The sequence below is a fragment of the Trachypithecus francoisi genome, unplaced genomic scaffold (genome assembly GCF_009764315.1).
Source record: "Trachypithecus francoisi isolate TF-2019V2 unplaced genomic scaffold, Tfra_2.0 Lachesis_group5, whole genome shotgun sequence".
NCBI classification, from domain to species: Eukaryota; Metazoa; Chordata; class Mammalia; order Primates; family Cercopithecidae; genus Trachypithecus; species Trachypithecus francoisi.
In genome coordinates, this window is record NW_022681470.1 from 130,247,353 (window position 1) to 130,269,363 (window position 22,011).

At 39.4% G+C, this 22,011-nt stretch overlaps 1 protein-coding gene across 1 annotated transcript in view; it reads left to right on the top strand.

Annotated features, from left to right (window-relative positions):
- Nucleotides 1-22,011, top strand: part of HFM1 (helicase for meiosis 1) — a 147,268-nt gene that overhangs the window by 97,860 nt on the left and 27,397 nt on the right. Inside the window, exons 31-32 of the mRNA XM_033197369.1 lie at nt 20,098-20,178; nt 20,420-20,535. Of these exons, the coding sequence (XP_033053260.1) occupies nt 20,098-20,178; nt 20,420-20,535 (197 nt within the window). The remainder of the gene's footprint in view (nt 1-20,097; nt 20,179-20,419; nt 20,536-22,011) is intronic.

Genomic DNA, 22,011 nt, shown 5'->3' on the forward strand with positions numbered 1-22,011 from the left:
AAAAAAAAAAAAGAAAAAGAAAAAGAAAAAGAAAAAGGTCTAGCATATGCATAATTAAAGTCCCAGAAGCAGAGTAGAGAGAGAATGGGACAAAATTAACCTTCAAAGAGACAATGGCAGAGTCCATTTCAAAATAATAAAAGACATCAACCAACAGATTTAGAATTTTGGTAAACCCCAAACAGAGGCAAATACAGGGAAAACCACACCTGGACACATTGTAGCAAAACTGCTGAAAATGTTAAAATTAGACACATCATTTATGCATTCCCTTCAAAAGAGCAACAGTGAAACTGACAGCTAACTTCTCAACAATAATAATAGAAAACAGAAGACAATGGAACGTCATATTCAAAATTTTACCAACCTAGGTTTCTGCCCAGTGGAAAATATCCATCATGATGCAAGTGAAAAAAGACATAGAGAAAGAAAATAACTAAATAACTTTATCACTGTTAGTATATTTATCAGCCTGAATTAAAATAAATACTAGGCCGGGCGCGGTGGCTCAAGCCTGTAATCCCAGCACTTTGGGAGGCCGAGACGGGCGGATCACGAGGTCAGGAGATCGAGACCATCCTGGCTAACACGGTGAAACCCCGTCTCTACTAAAAATACAAAAAACTAGCCGGCGAGGTGGCGGGCGCCTGTAGTCCCAGCTACTCGGGAGGCTGAGGCAGGAGAATGGCGTAAACCCGGGAGGCAGAGCTTGCAGTGAGCTGAGATCCGGCCACTGCACTCCAGTCCGGGGGACAGAGCGAGACTCCGCCTCAAAAAAAAAAATAAATAAATAAATAAATAAATAAATAAATACTAAGGCCAGGCTTAGTGGCTCATGCCTATAATCCCAGCAGTTTGGGAGACCAAGATGGGCAGATCTCTTGAGCCTAAGAGTTTAAGACCAGCCTAGGCAGTGTGGTGAAACCCTGTCTCTACAAAAAAATTAAATTAGTGTGGTGACATGTACCAGTGGTCCCAGCTGCTTGGGAGGCTGAGGTGGGAGGATCATTTGACCCTGGGAAGTTGAGGCTGCAGTGAGCTGAGATCACACTACTGCACTCCAGTCTAGGTAACAGAGTGAGATCCTGTCTCAAAATAAAAAATAAAATAAAATAAATGCTAAAGAGATTTCCTTAGAGGAAAATGATCGCAGATGAAAACATGGACGTACTGGAGGGAATGAAGAAGAGTAGAAAGGATAAATATATGGCTAAATATAAATTGACTATGTAAAACAATAATTGAAATGGCTTGCAGAGTTTAAAAAATATGTGGAAATAAAATGCAAAGCAAAAAAATACAAGCTTGCATCTCAAGAATATGCCATATCAAACAATAATGTAATGAGAAAAACAGAAATCAGCGATACATAGGATATAATTATACAACAGAGAAAAATCAGCAAAGCTGAGATTTGGTTCTTAGAAAAGATAAATTAAGAACTCTCTGAGTGAAGACCAATCAAGAGAAAAAGAAAGAAAACACAAGTAACAATATCAAGAATGAAGAAGAGGATATTACATTGTACATCAAAAAGTTACTGAAGATATTCAAAAGCACAGAAACAAGATATTAACAATTTTGTAATGATAAATTTGACATAGTTTGGGTTAAAATGAGAAAATTTATGGCTGGGCGCGGTGGCTCAAGCCTGTAATCCCAGCACTTTGGGAGGCCGAGACGGGCGGATCACGAGGTCAGGAGATTGAGACCATCCTGGCTAACACGGTGAAACCCCGTCTCTACTAAAAAATACAAAAAAATTAGCCAGGCGAGGTGGCGGGCGCCTGTAGTCCCAGCTACTCGGGAGGCTGAGGAAGGAGAATGGCGTGAACCCGGGAGGCGGAGCTTGCAGTGAGCTGAGATCCGGCCACAGCACTCCAGCCTGGGCGGCAGAGCGAGACTCCATCTCAAAAAAAAAAAAAAAAGAAAAGAAAATTTATTGAGAAGCAGAGGTTACCAAAACTGACAGAAGAAAATAAAAACTGAGTAGTCTGATACTAGTAATGACATTGTAGCAATTGTTAGTAAAAAATTTTCCACAAAGAAAACTTGAGGCAGAAAAATTAACTTCACTGTTAATTTTTCTCAATTAAGAAGAAATAATATCAAACTTACCTAAACTTTTCCAGAGAATAGAAAAAAAAAGAATATTTTCTAATGTTTCATTTTTTTTTTTAATGAGGCTAGTATGTCAAAACCTGACAAGGACATTAAAAAGAAAGGAAAATTATTTAGCAACGTATCTCATGAACATAGATCCAAAAGTCTTTAATGAAGTATTAACAAGCTGAATTCGGCCATATTTTTAAAAGGCACAATTAAGTATGGTTTATTGCATGTATGCAAGAGAGGCTTACCATTCAAAAGTAGATCAACATAATTCACTATGTTAACAGAGAAAAGGGAGAAAACCATTTGATCCTCTTGATAGATGTCAAAAAAGTTTGACAAAATTCAATACTCATTTATGATTTAAAAAAAAAAACTCTTAGCAAACTAGAAATAGTAGGGAACTTCTTTTGTTCTGTTTTGTTTTTGTTTTTGAGACAGAGTTTCACTCTTGTTGCCCAGGCTGTAGTGCAATGGTGCAATCACCGCTCAGCGCAATCTCCACCTCCCAGGTTCAAGCTATTCTCCTGCCTCAACCTCCCGAGTGCTGGGATTACAGACTTGCACCACCCTGCCCAGCTAATTTTGTATTTTTAGTAGAGACGGGATTTCTCCATGTTGGTCAGACTGGTCTCGAACTCTCAACCTCAGGTGATCCACCTGCCTCAGCCTCCCGAAGTGCTGGGATTACAGGCTTGAGCCACTGCACGTGGCCTGGAACTTCTTAAATATAAAGAATGTCTACAAAAACTATAGCAAATGTTATACTCGATAGTAAAATGTTAAACACTTTCCCATTGAGTTGGAGAATGTTACAAGAATGCTCTGTGTTACTATTTCTATTCAACATTGTGCTGGAAGTCTTAGTAATTCAATAATACTTAAAAAAAAGCGAAAAGGAGGCTGGGTACAGTGGCTCATACCTATAATCCCAGAACGTTGGGAGGCCGAGGTAGGAGGATCATTTGAATCCAGGAGTTTAAGACCAGCCTGGGCAACAGTGTGAAACTCCGTCTTTACAAAAAAGAGAAAAAATTAGCCACATGTGGCGGTGCTTGCCTCTAGACCCAGCTCCCCTGGAGGCTGAAATGGGAAGATCATTTGAGTCCAGTTTTTTGAAGTTACAGTAAGCTATGATTACACTGCTCCATTCCAGCCTGGGTGACAGAATGAGACTTTGTCTCAACAAAAAGGAAAAAAAAAAAAAAAAAAAGAATTAAAGAAATTGTCATTATTTCTAAGCAACATGATTATTTATAGAGAAAATCCAAAAGACTCTATAGACATGCTGTTGGAATTAATATGTTTAGGAATATCACTGAATGAGTCAATATAAAAAACAATTGTACAATAGCCTCAAAAAGAATAAAATACTTAGGAATAAATTGAACAAAAAAGCGTAAGAAATGAACACCGAAAACTACAAAACACCATTGAAATAAATTAAAGAAGTTCTAAATAAATTGAAAAATATTTTATGCTCGTGGGTTGAAAGTCAATATTGTTAAGATGGCAGCACTTCTCATATTAATCCACAAATTCAACAAAGTCTTTATCAAAATCCTAGCTGTATTTTTTGCAGAAATTCACAGGCTGAGCCTAAAATTCATGTGGAAATACAAGGGACCCAGAATAGCCAAGCCAACCTTGAAAAAAAAGAACGAAGGTAGAGGACTCACAATTCTTGGTTTCAAAACTTGTTACAAAGCTGCAGTAATTAAGACAAGGTGCTGCTGTCATAATAATAGACATAAAGATCAATGGAATACAACTGAGAGTATAGAAATAAACCTATACCTCTCTGCCAATTGATTTTTGACAAGGATGCCAAAACAATTTGATGGTAAAAGAATTTGAGGCCGGGCGCGGTGGCTCACGCCTGTAATCCCAGCACTTTGGGAGGCCGGCCGAGACAGGCGGATCATGGGGTCAGGAGATCGAGACCATCCTGGCTAACACGGTGAAACCCCGTCTCTACTAAAAATACAAAAACTAGCCGGGCGTGTGGTGGGTGCCTGTAATCCCAGCTGCTGGGGAGGCTGAGGCGAGAGAATGGCGTGAACCCAGGAGGCGGAGCTTGCAGTGAGCTGAGATCGCGCCACTGCACTCCAGCCTGGGCAACAGAGCAAGACTCCGTCTCAAAAAAAAAGAATTTGAAAATAATTTTTCAAGAAATAGGGCTACGGAACTGCATAGACACATGCAAAAGGATGTATCTGGATTCCTACCTCATACCATATACAAAAATTAACTCAAAATGAATCAAAGACCTAAAAGTAAGAGTTAAAACTATAAAACTCACTAGGTGCAGTGGCTCACGCCTGTAATCCCAGCACTTTGGGAGGCTGAGGTGGGTGGATCACCTGAGGTCAAGAGTTCAAGACCAGCTTGGCCAAGATGGTGAAACCCTGTTTCTACTAAAAATACAAAAAGAAAAAAGATTAACTGTCCATGGTGGTGGTCCCCTGTAATCCCAGCTACTCAGGAGGCTGAGGCAGGAGAATCGCTTGAACCCAGGAGACGGAGGTTGCAGTGAGCCAAGCTCGCTCCATTGCACTCCAGCCTGGGCAATAAGAGTAAAACTCTGTCTCAAAAACAAATAAAAAACCCTATAAAACTCTTAAAATAAAATATAGGTGTATATCTTCATCCATTACCATGTACAAGGCAACAGTTTCTTAGGTATGACATGTAAAGCTCTAGCAACCAAAGAAAAAATAGATGAATTGGACTTAATCAAGATTAAAAACTTTTGTGCTTCAGAGGACACTATTAAGAACATGAAAAGACAACCCACAGAATGGGAGAAAATACTGCAAAATATATCTGATAAACTAGTATTGAGTATATATAAAGAAATCTTACATTTCAACAGTAAAAAGACAAATAGCCCAATTAAAGTTAGTCAAGGGGCTGGGCACAGTGACTCATGTCTGTAATCCCAACACTTTGGCAGACTGAGGTGGGTGGATCACTTGAGGTCAGGAGTTCAAGACCGCCCTGGCCAATATGGTGAAACCCCATCTCTACTAAAAAATACAGAAATTATCCAGACATGGTGGTGCACGCCTGTAATCCCACCTACTCAGGAGGCTGAGGTGGAAGAATTGCTTGAACCCAGGAGGTAGAGGTTGCAGTGAGCTGAGATCGTGCCACTGCACTCCAACCTGGGTGACAGAGTGAGACTTAGTCTCAAAAATAAAATAAAAAGAAAACTAGTCAAGGGATCTGAAGAGACATTTTCCAAAGAAGTGATACAAATGGTTAACACACATATGAAAAGATCCTCTACATTGTTAGTCAATGCAGAAATGCAAATCAAAACTACAGTAAGATACCACTTCCCACTCAGTAGGATGGCTTTAGTCAAAATGATGGACAATGGCATGTGTTGATAAGGATAGGGAGACACTGGAACCTCATACACTGCTAGTGGAAATGTAAAATTGTGGACTGCTTTGAAACACAGTTGATAGTTCCTCAAGAAATTTAACATGGAATTAACATATGATCCAGCAATTGTACTCCTAGGTGTATATCCAAAAGAATTGAAAACATAATCATATGAAAACTTAGACATGAATGTATATAGCTGCATTATTTATAATAGCCAAAACTGGAAACAACCCAAATATCTATCAGCTGATGAATAGATAAGCAAAATGTGGTATATCCATACAATAGAATATTATTCAGCCAAAAAGAAAAACTACTGATACATGCTACAGCACCGATGAGCCTTGAAAACATGCTAGATAGAAACTAGTCACAAAAGACCAGATATTGTATGGTTCAATTTATATGAAACGTCTACAACAGGTAAATCTATAGAGACAAAAAGTAGATTGGTGGTTGTCAGGGGTTGAGGGCAGAAATAAATGAGGAATGACTACTAATCATTATATGGTGGGTTTTTTGTGTGTGTGGGGATGACAGTGTTCTGGAATTGTATGATGACTGTTGCACAGCCTTGGGAATATACTAAAAAGCCACTGAATTGTACAGTTTAAAAATGTGAATGGTATGGTATGAATTATAATTTAATTAAGAAATTTAAAAGTCCATTGTATTCTTATATACCAGCAAAAAGGAGAAATTATAATTTTAAAACAGCATTTACAATAGCATAAAATACCAACCTAGTAATAGAATAACAAAAGATGCTCAAAACCACTACATGAAAACTAAAAATCATTTTTTAAAGGAAATTAGGGAAAATATACATTAATTAAGATACCATTTCAAGGACTGAAAAGTTTAATATTGTAAAGATGTCAGTTCTCGCCAAATTAATCTTTATATTCAATGCCATCCCAATTGCAGCAGGGTTTTGCTGTTGTCATTTTTTTTCTGAAATGACCAGCTTATTGTAAAATTCATATGAAAATTCAAAAGGACAGGGTAGTCAGGGCAAACTTGAAGAAAAACATATTTGGGCAACCTACTTTACTAGATATCAAGACCTGTTATTAAACAATAGATAAAAGAACGTGATGTAGGCATAAGGATAGACACATTAACCAGTGGAATGGACTAGAGTCCAGAAATACACCTACAAATAATACAGTCATTGATTTCTGACAACGGTGAAGTGCCACAAAGTTGGAAAAAGGACAGTCTTTCAATAAATGCTGCTAGACCAACTGGACGTCCATATTGAAAAAATTGTATGTCAGGCCGGGCACGGTGGCTCACGCCTGTAATCCCAGCACTTTGGGAGGCTGAGGTGGGCGGATCACGAGGTCAGGAGATTTAAGACCATCCTGGCTAACACGGTGAAACACCATCTCTGCTAAAAATACAAAAAATTAGCCGGGCATGGTGGCAGGCACCTGTAGTCCCAGCTACTCAGGAGGTGACTGACATGAACCTGGGAGGTGGAGCTTGCAGTGAGCCAAGATTGCCGCTGCACTGCAGCCTGGGCGACAAAGCGAGACTCCGTCTCAAAAAAAAAAAAAGAAAAAATTGTATGTCAACCCTGACCTCACACTGTACACAAAACTTATTTCCAAATAGATGACTGATTTAAATGTGAAAGAAAAGCAATAAAACTTTTAGTGGAAAAAAAATAGGTCTTCAAGACCTTGGGATAGGTTGACTTTTTTTTTTTTTTTTTAAACAGGGCACAAAACATTCTAACCATAAAAACATAATGAATTTGACTATGTTAAAATTAAGAACTCTGTTCATCAAAAAGATACCATTAAGAGAGTGAAGGGTGCAACTCACTGAATGTGAGGAAAAAAATTGAATATATATACCTGGTTGTTATGAGCTGAATTGTGTGCACCCCCAAATTAATATGCTGAATTCATCAGAGTGAGACTGTATTTGGAGATAGAGTCTGTAAAAGATAATTGAATTAAAATAGGGTTCCTTAGGGTGAACCCCAATCCAATATGACTAGTGTTCTTATAAGAAGAGGAAATTGGGATGCAGGCATGCATGGAGGGAAGATCATATGAAGACACAGTGAGCGATAAACATTCACAAGCCAAAGAGAGGAACCCTATGAACACCTTAATCTTAGACTTGTAGCCTGTAGAATTGTGAGACAATAAATTTCTGTTGTTTAAGCCACTCAATCTGCCACTTTGTTATGGCAGCCTTAACAAATTAATATACTGAAAAGAACAATTTTACATAATATATAAAGAGCTCTTATGTGTATAAGTAAATATTTTAAAAATGAGTACCCAATTGAACAGACACTTCAAAATAGAAGATATCCAAAAAGTCAAGAACATATTAAAGGGTATTTAAGTTCATTAGACAATGTGAGAATGAAAATCTACAATGAGATACTGCTGTATCATTGTTCAACCATCAAAAGGACTTAAGTGAAAAAGAAAATACCAAGTATTGATAAGGATATATAACAGCTGTTACTCTTAATCACTAATATGATTATAGATTGCTACAACTACTTCAGAAAACTAGCAGTATTTATTAAAGCTTAGCATATGCATTCTACGATAGAGTAATTCCCCTGGCATATTATGTGATAGAGCCATTCTTCTTCTAGGTATATACCAGGTAGAAGTGTGCATATATGTTCACCAAAAGATGTATTTTGGAATGTTCATAGCAGTACTATCATATTAGCCCTAAAATGGAAACCAGCCAAAAGCTCATCAGCAGTTAGATGGACAAATGAATTGTGGTATATTGACCCAATAGAATTCTACAGGGGTCAGAAAACTTTCTTAAAAGGCCAGATAGTAAATGTTTTTGGTTTGCAGACTATAGATCTTTATAACTATGCAAGCCTGTCTTCATAGGTCTTTGCAACCCAAAAGCAGCCGTAGACAATATGTAAATGAATAGACATGGGTGTATTCCAGTAAAACTTTATTTACAAAAATAGATGGCTGGCCCATGGACTATAGTTTCCAACCCCTGCTGTAGAGCAAGGAGATTGAATTAGCTATGACTACACACAACAATATGAATGAATATCACTAACATAAAGTTCAGCAAAAGAAGCCAGACACAAGAAGTAATACTGTATGAGCCCATGTATATAAATTGCAAAAATAAGCACTACTAACTCTCATGGTTTGAATTGTGTTTCATGAAAACGTATGTTGATGTTCTAATCCCTGGTACCCGTGAATGTGATCTTATTTGCAATAGTTTGCAAATGTAATCAAGTTAAGGTGGACCCTAATCCAATAGGACTGCATCCTAATCCAATATGACTGGTGTCCTTATATGAAAAGGCAAAAAGACACAGACACAGAGAAAACTCCAGATGAATACCGATACAGAGGAAAGACAGCCATTCAAAGACAAAGGCAGAGCTTATAGTTCTGCTCCCACAAGCCAAGAAATGTCTAGAGTTATCAGAAATTGGAAGAGTCAAGGAAGGATCCTCCCCTAGAGGCTTCAGAGGGCATATGGCTCTGCCAACAACTTTATTTCAGATTTTTAATCTTCAGAACTGTGACAATAAATTTCTGTTGTTTTAAGCCACGCAGTGTGTGGTATTTTGTTATAGCAGCCCTAGAAAACTAATACACTAATCTGTGCTGTTAAAAGTCAAGATAAAGTTTACTCTTGACAGAGTTGACTAGAATAGGACAGAAAGATAGTTTCTAGGGGTACTGATATTTCTCTGTTGTGGGTAGTACTGAACCCTATATGTATTATTTCCTTATTAAGTCAAGAACTTTCACCTTTTCACTTAAAGGAAACACTTTACAGCTTCTCTTTGGCACATCCAAATTGCCAGCATCACTACTCTTATGCTTTGGAGCCATTATTAAGTAAAATAAGTGTTACTTGAACACAAGTACTGTGATACCATGACCGTCGATTTGATTATTGAGACAGCTACCAAGTGACTAAGGGGTAGTTAGCATATACAACCTGGATATGCTGGACAAAGGGATGATTCACATCCAGGACAGAATGAAGTGGGACAGCATGAGATTCTATCATGCTATTCAGAATGGTGTGCAATTTAAAACTTATGAGATATTATTTCTGAAAATTTTCATGTAATATTTTCAGACCAGAGTTGACTTTGGGTAACTGAAACTGTGGAAAGTAAAATCATGGATGAAAGGGGCTATTGTATGTAGTCATCCAAATCTTAGGAACTTATGCATATCCCTATTGTACAATTCAATTTTTATATGCAAATGTATATATCCCTGGATAAAGATACACAATTAAACCTTTAAACATAACATACCTACACTATTTCTTAATAACTGACACAATGAAGGGTCAATAGATTACCCTACTAAGGTTGTGACACCAAATTTGGGCCTTTTCTTTTTTTTTTTTTTCTTTTGAGATGGAGTCTGGCTCTGTCGCCCAGGCTAGAGTGCAGTGGCAGGATCTCAGCTCACTGCAAGCTCCGCCTCCCGGGCTTACGCCATTCTCCTGCCTCAGCCTCCCAAGTAGCTGGGACTACAGGCGCCCGCCATGTCGCCTGGCTAGTTTTTTGTATTTTTTTAGTAGAGACGTGGTTTCAACGTGTTAGCCAGGATGGTCTCCATCTCCTGACCTCATGATCTGCCCATCTCAGCCTCCCAAAGTGCTGGGATTACAGGCTTGAGCCACTGTGCCCGGCCTGGGCCTTTTCAAAACAATCCAAATTTCAGTTGTTCTAATTCCTTGTCAGATGGTGTTATTAAATGATACAAACTGATATTTAGTTCAAAGAATATAATTGCTAAATGGCTATTTCGAAATGTACTTGCAAGTTGAACAAATGTTTCTATTTTGTGTATCATCATATTATAGGACTATGTATAAAAACAAAAACACGCACCTTAGGGAATGTAAAATAATGGAAAATTCTTTTCATACTTTCTACAACTTATATTAGTCCGTTTCCGTGCTGCTGATAAAGACATAACTGAGACTGGGTAATTTAAAAGAAAATGAGGTTTGTTGGGCTCACAGTTCCACGTGGCTTGAAAGGCCCGTCTCACATGGTGGCAGGCAAGAGAGAATGAGAACCAGGCAAAAGGGGAAACCCCTTATAAAATCATCAGCTCTTGTGAGACTTATTCACTACCACAAGAACAGTATGGGGGAAACTGCCCCCATGATTCAATTATCTGCCCCAGTTCCCTCCCACAACATGTGGGAATTATGGAAACTGCAAATCAAGATGAGATTTGGGTGGGGACACAGCCAAACCATATCAAACTTTTTGAAAACATTCTTTTAGCTGCAATTTCTCACATATGGTTATAGTTCCAAGAAGTAAAATTCTTGCACAATTTGAGGAAGAACATTTTTGTTATTTTTAGTATATGGCAATGTGAAACATATTTTTAAGTTGTAAAAACAAAAATTAAAAAATGTTCAGGCCTGCTCTTAGTATATGAAAATTAGACATTCGAACTTATCTTTTAAATGCATTCTAAATGAGAACTATAGGCTTTGCTTAATTTAAAGAAAATCTATTTGACATTAATAAATTTATCTTCATTTGCAGTGTTTTTCTGAATATGAAAATTTAATGTCTTGGGACTGGGCGCAGTGGCTCACACCTGTAATCCCAACACTTTGGGAGGCCGAGGCAAGCGGATCACCTGAGGTCAGGAGTTTGAGACTAGCCTGGCCAATGTGATGAAACCCCATCTCTACTGAAAATACACAAATTAGCTGGGCGTGGTAGCAGGCACCTGTAATACCAGCTATCTGGGAGGCTGAGGCAGGAGAATTGCATGAGCCTGGGAGGTGGAGGTTGCAGTGAGCCGAGACTGCGCCACTGCACTCCCGCCTGGGCAACCAGTTCAAAACTCTATCTCAAAATAACAATAATAATGATAATTAACGTAGTTGAATGAATACAAGGATAAAGCCAATCCTCAGGCACATTGTGTGTCCATCTAAATACCAGTCAAAAGGCAATCTGCTTTTCTTTATATTCTTTGGTGTGTATGTGCATTAAGTTGCAAAATCAAGGACTCTAGTTCAGTGTATTCCTTTTCTTCATAAATAAATAACAAAACGATAATATAATATTTGACAGAAAAATGAAAAGGAGACTCTCTTATCATTAAAAACAAAAGTAAAACCATGAAGTGCATAAATCTATGATTAGCATAAATGGAGAACTGCAAAAGTCAAAGTAATATTAAAAAATACTCCAGTGGCTTCTGCACAGACCAGATTATTTGAATTTATAATTAGAAAGTTACACTAAGTGTGTCAGAGATTCTTGCTATTTTCTACTTATTGTCAGGACTTTTTTTCTAAAGAAGTGACCCTTGCCCCGCCACCTGTTAATGACCCTGTTAAAGTAATTTTAAGTATTTTCTTTCAATACATTTCTATTTGATATTTTTAATAAATTTACTTTAAATGCTTGGAACTGGAGACTTTATAACAAGTAAATTAATATAATATGTGGCAAAACTATGAAAATATTTGCATCTCAGATGATGACAGTGATCGAATATGGAATCTGCTATCTTTGGAGTATACTTAAGAGTACAGCTTAGGCTGGGCACGGTGACTCACACCTGTAGTCTCAGCACTTTGGGAGGCCGAGGTGGGTGGATTGCTTGAGCTTACAGGTTCGAGACCAGCCTGGGCAACATGGCTGGTCTCTACAAACCCTGTCTCTACAAAAAATACAAAAATAACTGGGTGTGGTGGCGCATGCCTGTAGTTCCAGCTACTGAGGGGGCTGAGATGGGAGAATCGCTTGAACCCGGGAGGCCGAAGTTTCGGTGAGCTGAGATGGTGCAGCTGCACTCCTGCCTGGGTGATACAGCCAGACTTTTTCTCAAAAGAGAAGAGTACAGCTTAGATTAATTTTTTTCTGAGAACCTTACCTTTCTAATTACCAATATCTGTAAGCTTATATTTGCTAATAAGACAAATTCAGACAATTCTCAGGAGGTAGGGAGGGCGGCAGGGTAGAGGGGAGCACTTTTATTTTCGAAGTACCATGTGTAACAAAAATACAGCAAAAAGATTTTGTCAGGTAGTATCCATTTGCTAGTATTATATAAACAAACAAACAAAACTTGCATACAGTCCTCATTCCTGAAAAGACTTGCCAACTTTGCCTTGAAATTTTTGGGAGCCATCAGAATCTCTCCATTAGATTCCCAGATCGTAGTTGTTGCCACTGGGAGCAAATGTGCGTAGTTATTGTGCACCACCTTGTGGCAGCGTTTAGACATCCTTTTTCAGAAGTTCTTTAGTATTTAAGAGACAAAGGCAACTCTTTATTGCTCATTTTAAAACAGCAACTTGCAAAGCTTTTCTTCCTAGTCTTCCCACCTCAAAACAATAGGTTCCTTCTCTAAATAAGTTAAATGAATCCTTTGGAGAGCTGAAGCAACTGGTACAACTAGAGAAAATTGTTGATAGATCAGGCTCTGGAATTAGACTACCTTGAATTAGAATCTCAAATTTGCTACTTACTAACAGCATAGTCTTGAGCATCTTACTTAACCTCTGTAAGAATTTTCTCATATGCGAAATGGAGATATGGTAGGAACCTTACAGGCAGACAACCAAGGGTGACTAGACATTTGAGGAAAATGTAGAATGTGTGAAAGTCCAAAATAAGTAAATAGAAAATGGATGAAAGAGCAACAGGATAATTCAGGAATGTAATAAAACCTAATATAAAACTTTACACTTTGGGAGGCCGAGACGGGTGGATCACGAGGTCAGGAGATCGAGACCATCCTGGCTAACACGGTGAAACCCCGTCTCTACTAAAAATACAAAAACTAGCTGGGCGAGGTGGCGGGCGCCTGTAGTCCCAGCTACTCGGGAGGCTGAGGCAGGAGAATGGCGTAAACCCGGGAGGCGGAGCTTGCAGTGAGCTGAGATCCGGCCACTGCACTCCAGTCCGGGAGACAGAGCGAGACTCCCTCTCAAAAAAAAAAAAAAAAAAACTTTAGTAACCTCAGAGAACTTTAGTAACCTCACAAAACTGAATAGGATGCCATTTTAAAATAAAAAGAACCACAGCAAGCACAGAGAAGCAAAAATTATGTTTGGAAAGAAAACTGGAGGGCTTGAAGATAAAGTCAGTACCTTCTCACTGAAAGCAAAAAGTCAAGAAGACAGAAAATATAAGAGAAAAAGGAGGCAATTTAAGAGCCCAGTATCTAACTTTTAAGTATTCAAGAAAGAACAAATACATCAGAAGAAATAATTTGAGAAAACTTTTTAGAACTGAAGTGAGACAGAAATCTTCACATTAAAAAGGCTTACTTAATGCTAGTTAGGCTGAATGAAAGGTCTACATATAAAGCATAATTGCAATATTTCAGAACATTGTGGATAAAGATAAAATTGTAAATGCTTACAAGGAACGAAAATAAAAAATTGCAATAGTCTTTTTGTGAGCAAAGTTGGATGCTAAAAATCAATTGATTTAAAATTGCACGGGTAAGCCAGGTGCAGTGGTTTGTGCCTGTAATCCCAGACACTTGAAAGGATGAGAAGGCAGGATTGCTTGAGCTCAAGAGTTCAAGGCTGCGGTGAGCTATGATCTCATACCTGCACTCCAGACTGGGTGACAGAGTGAGACCCTGTCTCCAAAACTGTAGTAATAAAAAATAAAATTCCAAAGGAAAAATGATTTTCTACCTTATATGCCCAGCTAAACTACTAAGTATGAAAGTAATATAAAGATACCTTAATGGCCGGGCGCGGTGGCTCAAGCCTGTAATCCCAGCACTTTGGGAGGCCGAGACGGGCGGATCACAAGGTCAGGAGATCGAGACCATCCTGGCTAACACGGTGAAACCCCGTCTCTACTAAAAATACAAAAACTAGCCGGGTGAGGTGGCGGGCGCCTGTAGTCCCAGCTACTCGGGAGGCTGAGGCAGGAGAATGGCGTAAACCCGGGAGGCGGAGCTTGCAGTGAGCTGAGATCCGGCCACTGCACTCCAGTCCGGCGACAGAGCGAGACTCCGCCTCAAAAAAATAAAAAAATTAAAAAAATTAAAAAAAAAAAGATACCTGCCGGGCGCGGTGGCTCAAGCCTGTAATCCCAGCACTTCGGGAGGCCGAGACGGGCGGATCACGAGGTCAGGAGATCGAGACCATCCTGGCGAACACTGTGAAACCCCGTCTCTACTAAAAATACAAAAACTAGCCGGGCGACGTGGCGGGCTCCTGTAGTCCCAGCTACTCGGAGGCTGAGGCAGGAGAATGGCGTAAACCCGGGAGGCGGAGCTTGCAGTGAGCTGAGATCCGGCCACTGCACTCCAGCCTGGGCGACAGAGCGAGACTCCGCCTCAAAAAAAAAAAAAAAAAAAAAGATACCTTAATGCATTCAAAGATTCAGACAATTTTATTCTCACACATCCTTTCTTAGGCAGTTGCTTGAAACTGATCACCAGTAAAACAAGAAAGAAAAAGCCCAAGAATCCATTTGTAGCAGATTCAGCCCAGGAAATTAATGAAAAAAAGTTCAAAGATGACAGTTATAGGACAGGGCTAGGTTGCATTAGGAGGCAGATAGAGGGTTCAAGGAAGGAGGCATCTATGAGGGAGAAATAAATGGGTGAGGTATTTCCATGTATTTGTTTTTACCCTTGAACTATTGAGTGAACTTAAAGAAACAAGGTGAATATTGCTAGACTAAAAGGAAGGCTGCAAAACTTCAGGGGAAGCAATATGCTGCTCAAGAAAGAAAACCACTCCACTTGATTCTGTGTTAAAAATATTTTTACCGGCCGGCGCTGTGGCTCAAGCCTGTAATCCCAGCACTTTGGGAGGCCGAGACGGGCGGATCACGAGGTCAGGAGATCGAGACCATCCTGGCTAACACGGTGAAACCCCGTCTCTACTAAAAATACAAAAACTAGCCGGGCGAGGTGGCGGGCGCCTGTAGTCCCAGCTACTCGGGAGGCTGAGGCAGGAGAATGGCGTAAACCCGGGAGGCGGAGCTTGCAGTGAGCTGAGATCCGGCCACTGCACTCCAGTCTGGGCGACAGAGCGAGACTCCTTCTCAAAAAAAAAAAAAAAAAAAAAAATATTTTTACCTTCTGTATATCTCTCAAATCAGTCTATTCTCTGTAACTCTACCTCCACCACCACTCTGGAGTTACCATCATTTCTGCTTAGACTTCTACTGGTTTTTTTGCATCCTTTCTGTCTTATCTCAAATCTCTTCTCCATATTACATTCTATATAGTGATATTTTTCAAAATGCAAATCTGATTATGCCCCCTCTTTGGTTAACACACTTCAGTGGCTTCCCATAGCTCTTCGAATCTAAATCATTAGCATCCCCTGGAAGGTTCTATATGGTCACATGGTCAGCCAGTCCCTAAGCAGCAATGTAGTGGTAGCTGCTATGTAGTCTTGCCTCACTTTTGTAGATTTGGCTGGTAAGGACACCCTAATGGATTTAAACAGTTTATTACTTACACAGATGGCAAAGCAAGATCAGCATGGTATTAGCTGCTTATATCCCCAATTCCACAGGATGATACCAAACTAGAGGGGTCAGATGACAACATGAGTGGTGAGTTGCTTTGTTTTTGAGAAGTGGACTCTAGGCTGCAGCTAAGCAGTTTTATCTGAAAGGGACAAAGTGGAAAGTTCCATGCCTTAGTGAAATCAGAGAGGCAGATGAGAAACTGCCTCATGGCAAGTCTTTCTGCAAGATCGGGGGTCTTCTGCAAGGTGTGGAGCAATGTGAAATGGCCTTTGATAGCTCCTCACAAGACTGCCTGTCTCGCCATTTTTAAGGATGATCACAGGGCATTCTGCCAACAGTTGAGTCTTACCTACATGGCCTGTATGGAGATATGCAATTGCCATAGTGCCATGGTGGAACTGTTCCCCTGCTAACATAGGCTGTCTTTACTACCACTATAGTCTCATCTTACGTACTTTCTCATATTTGCTAGCATCAGTCATACTGATCTTTCAGTTTCTCCAATGTGCCATGCTTTTCCTTGTCATAGAGCTTTAGCATATGCTGTGCCCTCTGCCTGAACCCCACTTTCTCCTCCTTCTTTGCCTTCTTAACTTCCCTTCTTTCTTTGATACTCAGCCCAACATTCCTGACCAGAACAGCTCCACCTCTTATTGCATAGCATGATGTACTTCTCCTTCACAGCATTCAGAACAATTTTAGTTTTAAATTTATTTGTATTATCTTGAATTGATGTAATAGTAGAGATAGTGGAGATAATATACATTAATATATTTATCACTTAGTTGCAAATGTTTTTATGTACTTAATTACATTTCATTTTTACATCTCTGTGAGATAAACAGAACAGATATTATTTTAAATCTTTTTTCCCAAATAAGAGCCTATATTAGAGCTCATTTTAAATTCTATTTTAGTGTTCCCTGTACTTCACCACTATGTTTTTTCTGTAAATACATTAAATAGAATGCAGCATACAGTAAGCAAGAGGCACAGAGAAAATGCCACAGGGGCCCAAAGGAGAGGGAAATCAGATCGGGTCATCACCATAGACCTCCAACCCAGAGGTCCCATTTGAGTCAGACTTGAAGGTTGGTAGGCATCTGTTGGGCAAGGAAGTGAGGGTCTTCTAAGACAAGAGATAATATCAAAGCTACAGTTCTAGAAAGGCATGGAACTATTTGAAGAATGGCAGTTGAATGTGTTTTGATGGATGTAGGGTCCCAGGAAGGGAAGCTGGAATTGGATCGTTCAGGGCCTTGAAGATGGAATTGATTTTGTTTGCAATAGAAAGTAACTCACGTTTCTAAGTGGGCAAATTGATCTGATCAGCATTGAACTTTTTTTTTTTTTTTTTTTTTTTTTTTTTTTTTTTTTTGAGACGGAGTCTCGCTCTGCCGCCCAGGCTGGAGTGCAGTGGCCGGGTCTCAGCTCACTGCAAGCTCCGCCTCCTGGGTTTACGCCATTCTCCTGCCTCAGCCTCCCAAGCAGCTGGGACTACAGGCGCCCGCCATGTCGCCCGGCTAGTTTTTTGTATTTTTTAGTAGAGACGGGGTTTCACCATGTTAGCCAGGATGGTCTCGATCTCCTGACCTCGTGATCCGCCCGTCTCGGCCTCCCAAAGTGCTGGGATTACAGGCTTGAGCCACCGCGCCCGGCCAGCATTGAACTTTAAAAGCATTAAATAAGCAACAATGTGTAGAATAAATTGTAGCATGGAGGACTGGATTCAAAGAAACCAGTTCTGATCTAAGTGAGAGGTAACGGGATCATGACTTGGGACAAAACACCTGAAGCAGTAAGTCATGACACACCTTACAAAGTTTAATGTCAGAGCCTTTCAGTCAGTGCCTAAGAGGAACACACTTATGTTTGAGGAACGTTAGGTCTATTTAATGTACTGCAGCAAAGGAGAGCTCCATAGCAACAGAACTGTGGGTCATCTCAGGGAGCCGGGAAGATTTTCTTATAGGATTTCAGAATCTTATTATAGGATTTCAGCTTCTGCTGGGTGACTCTTGGGAAGGTTTAGGGAAAGCAGAGGTCAGTTCTAGATTGGATGCCCTCAGGAAGTGAGATATTGGGTATTTTGGTACATTTTATTTTGAAAGTGAGAGGATTTAAAAAATAGTAGTCATCTGTGATAGCCAGAAGAGGGGGATGTTTCATTATTTTTTACGGTTCTTGAGGGTTCTTTTCTCTAGTTTCAGAAATACTTACATGGTAGTCTTATCTCTGTCTTCTTCTACTATGGTCACAGAGTGGCCTTATCTGGATATTTATATTCTCAAAATTGTTTGCTCAATTGGGAATACTGTGGTTTAGCTGTCAGCTTCCAGCTGCCAGGTATTTTCTTTTTACTTTATCAGTACCCAATACATTGATCTGTTTGGCCCTAAGGACCAACCATTGCCTCATATATTGTGCAGCCTCATCCATTTACCCTAGGCTGCAGTATGTATATTATCACTGTCTAGATGTGCCATGACTTGGAAAAGCTTGATTGAACAATGGTACCGAAAATGAAGAGTAAAGGACCAAGAAATGTTGTAAAAGTTTTCAAGCTCTCCACTATCTCCAACATTTCTGGTTCATTTAAAATCTATATGGCCGGGCACGGTGGCTCAAGCCTGTAATCCCAGCACTTTGGGAGGCCGAGACGGGCGGATCACGAGGTCAGGAGATCGAGACCATCCTGGCTAACATGGTGAAACCCCGTCTCTACTAAAAAATACAAAAAACTAGCCGGGCGAGGTGGCGGGCGCCTGTAGTCCCAGCTACTCGGGAGGCTGAGGCAGGAGAATGGCGTAAACCCGGGAGGCGGAGCTTGCAGTGAGCTGAGATCCCGCCACTGCACTCCAGCCTGGGCGACAGAGCGAGACTCCGTCTCAAAAAAAAATAAATAAATAAATAAAATAAAATAAAATCTATGTTCCAGCAAAAATAAGCTGATTTCAGCTCTTACAATCTGTGATTTGCTGCCTTTGGGTATTATGCCCTCCATCTGGAATATCTTCCCTTGGTCTCATTCTCATGTTCATATTTCTGTCTGTCCTTCAAGGACCAGTTCAAACATCTCTCTCCTTCCCTGTGCTACTAGTGAGAGCTAAGATCAAGAAAAAGCTGATTTAAAATATAATAAATGAAGAATAAATTATATATTTGGATATATTCTAACTTAGAGGAGTCAAGATGGAAATAATCTCTCTTTTCTGTGAATTCATATAGCAAATTTATTAGATCCCTAAAGCATTTATTTCTAATATTTATTAAATATATATTACATCCTGTTTACTAACTTCTGTCAGCAGTACCGTCAAAATGCCATGATGTTGGCTTCTTTCCGGGTTTTTCAGGCTTAAGTACAAAGCAGCAGAAGTGTTTTTAAACTCCACCTTCATTCTTACCTCATTTAGTATAAAAGTTACTGATATGTCGCCATATTTGACCCTATTAACATTATATATATATATAATGTTTTATATATATATACACACACATACATACATAGAAAATATATACCATGGAGGTTGAGAGTATTAAATTATATATATATGTCTGTGTGTGTCTATATAGTCTATATATATATAGTGTCTATATATATATACGTGCGCATGCGCACGCGCACACACACACACACACACACACACACACACACCAGGGAGGTTATACACACCAGGGAGGTCGAGAGAAGCTTGTAGGTGGCTCGATGTTTCTTGTTGGGACTAATAGTGGGGCAGGGACTAACTTATCAAAAATATGTTTTAAAAATTACCAGGCATGGTGGTAAGTGCCTGTAGTCCCAGTTACTTGGAAGGCTGAAACAGGAGGATCTCTTGAGCCCAGAAGATTGAGGCTGTAGTACTAATTATCGTGTCTGTGAATAGCCACGGCACTCCAGCCTAGGCAACATAGCAAGACCCCATCTCTTTATTAAAAAAGAAATTACGTGGATTACAAAACACTTAAGGAAATATACAAATCAATATTTTTGTATTGTCTGAAAGGAAGGAAACTGGATAAAAATTAATTATATTAAATTAACAATAATAAATACAGTGACAAATAGGTTTGTTTTTCCTGTATTAATTTAGGAATGACTGCCAGCAAAAAACCTGGGAAGCGAGAATGCAATCATCCTTGTAAAAGTAAACATACATGTGGACATGACTGCTGTGAGTTCCTTAAAACAAGTTTATTTCAAGTGTTCAGAATTGAAAGGTTTTTGGTGGATAGTAATGACATCCTAATTATCTATGTATGATATTTATAGTATGCAATGTAATAACTCGATTTTCTCTCTTTTGTGGGCAACATGAAAAAAGTAAATACTGGATTTGAAATTTTAAAGAAATTTGACTTTATAAGAATAAGATCTGAAGTTTAACCTAAAGAATCTGAAGTTTCTTTTCATAGGTAAAATTGGAGTTGCACAGAAGTCAGAAATTAAAGAGTCAACAATTTCTTCATATTTATCTGATTTAAGAAACAGGAATGCTGTTTCATCTGTTCCTCCAGTTAAACGTCTGAAGGTTAATTTTAATAATATTTTTCCCTTTGTTCTATAATTAAATGTATATAAATATTCTTTATTCTGTCTATCAATTAGGTAGGTATCCACAGTGTACTTTAGAATTACTTGTGGGCTTGACTAAAAATATTACCATTATTCATAGTCCTTCTTCCCTTCTTTCTTCCTTCCTTTTTTTCTAAATCTTTCTTCTTTCCTTTCATCTTCATTGAGCACCAAGAATATGCCGAAGTGCTAAGATATAGTGATGAATAAGACAGTATTATTCCCAATCATAGAATTTGTAGTTGAGTGAGAAATACAAATAAGTCAGTATGCTTTTTTAGTGTAGTGTGATGAGTGATTCTGTGACAGAAGTACAACACACTTAAGTTTAGATAGAAAATGTACTCAATCAACATTTGATGGACCAAGAACGGACTCCTAATAGATGTGATTGAGACCTGAAGGATAAGCCAAGGATGGAGGGGCAGGCACCAGAATTATAGAAGGAAGGGATAGCTAAATATTCCAGGCATAAAGATTATACAAAGGTCCAGAGGTAGTAAAGAGAGAGAGAGAGAGAGATCTTTAAAGAAACTCTTTCTCAGTAACACAGTATGTCTAGAGTTCAATTACAAGTAAAGGAATAGAGAGAGAGATGAGGCTGAAGAGGCAAGTAGGAGCTAGGTCATGCAGACCTATTTGCTATTTTAAGGAATTAGACTTTATCATGAAAGTACTGAGAAGCCAATGAAAAGTTTTAACAGTAACATGATCAAAATTGTATTTTATAAAGGTCACTCTGACTGCAATGTAGAAAAGGGATTAGAGGATGATAGAATAGGAACAAAGGGACTCATTAGGTGGTTTTTACAATAATCTAAGCAAAATAATGGCCTAGTTTAGGGTAGTGGCCATAGCAATGGAGAGAAGTGACTGGGTTAAAATATTTTTCAGAGGTAGAATCACTACCTTGCCACTTCATTGGTTATAAGAGACAAAGTAGAAGGAGCAGTCAAAAATGATGCCCAGCTTTCTGGCATTAGCCACCGGGAGAAAAGTAGGGCCTCGTTTGGGTAGATATTCTGAAGGAAAAGCAAGTTTGCCAGAATAGAGAACAGAATAAGTTCAACTTGGGAAATACTGAATTTAGAGGGCCTGCAAGATATCTAGATAAAGATGTCCTACAGACAGTTGGATAAAACTGTTTGAAAATCAGGAGAGAGGCCGGGCGCGGTGGCTCAAGCTTGTAATCCCAGCACTTTGGGAGGCCGAGACGGGCGGATCAGAAGGTCAGGAGATCGAGACCATGCTGGCTAACCCGGTGAAACCCCGTCTCTACTAAAAAATATTAAAAAACTAGCCGGGCGAGGTGGCGGGCGCCTATAGTCCCAGCTACTCGGGAGGCTGAGGCAGGAGAATGGCGTGAACCCGAAAGGCGGAGCTTGCAGTGATCTGAGATCCGGCCACTGCGCTCCAGTTTGGGCGACAGAGC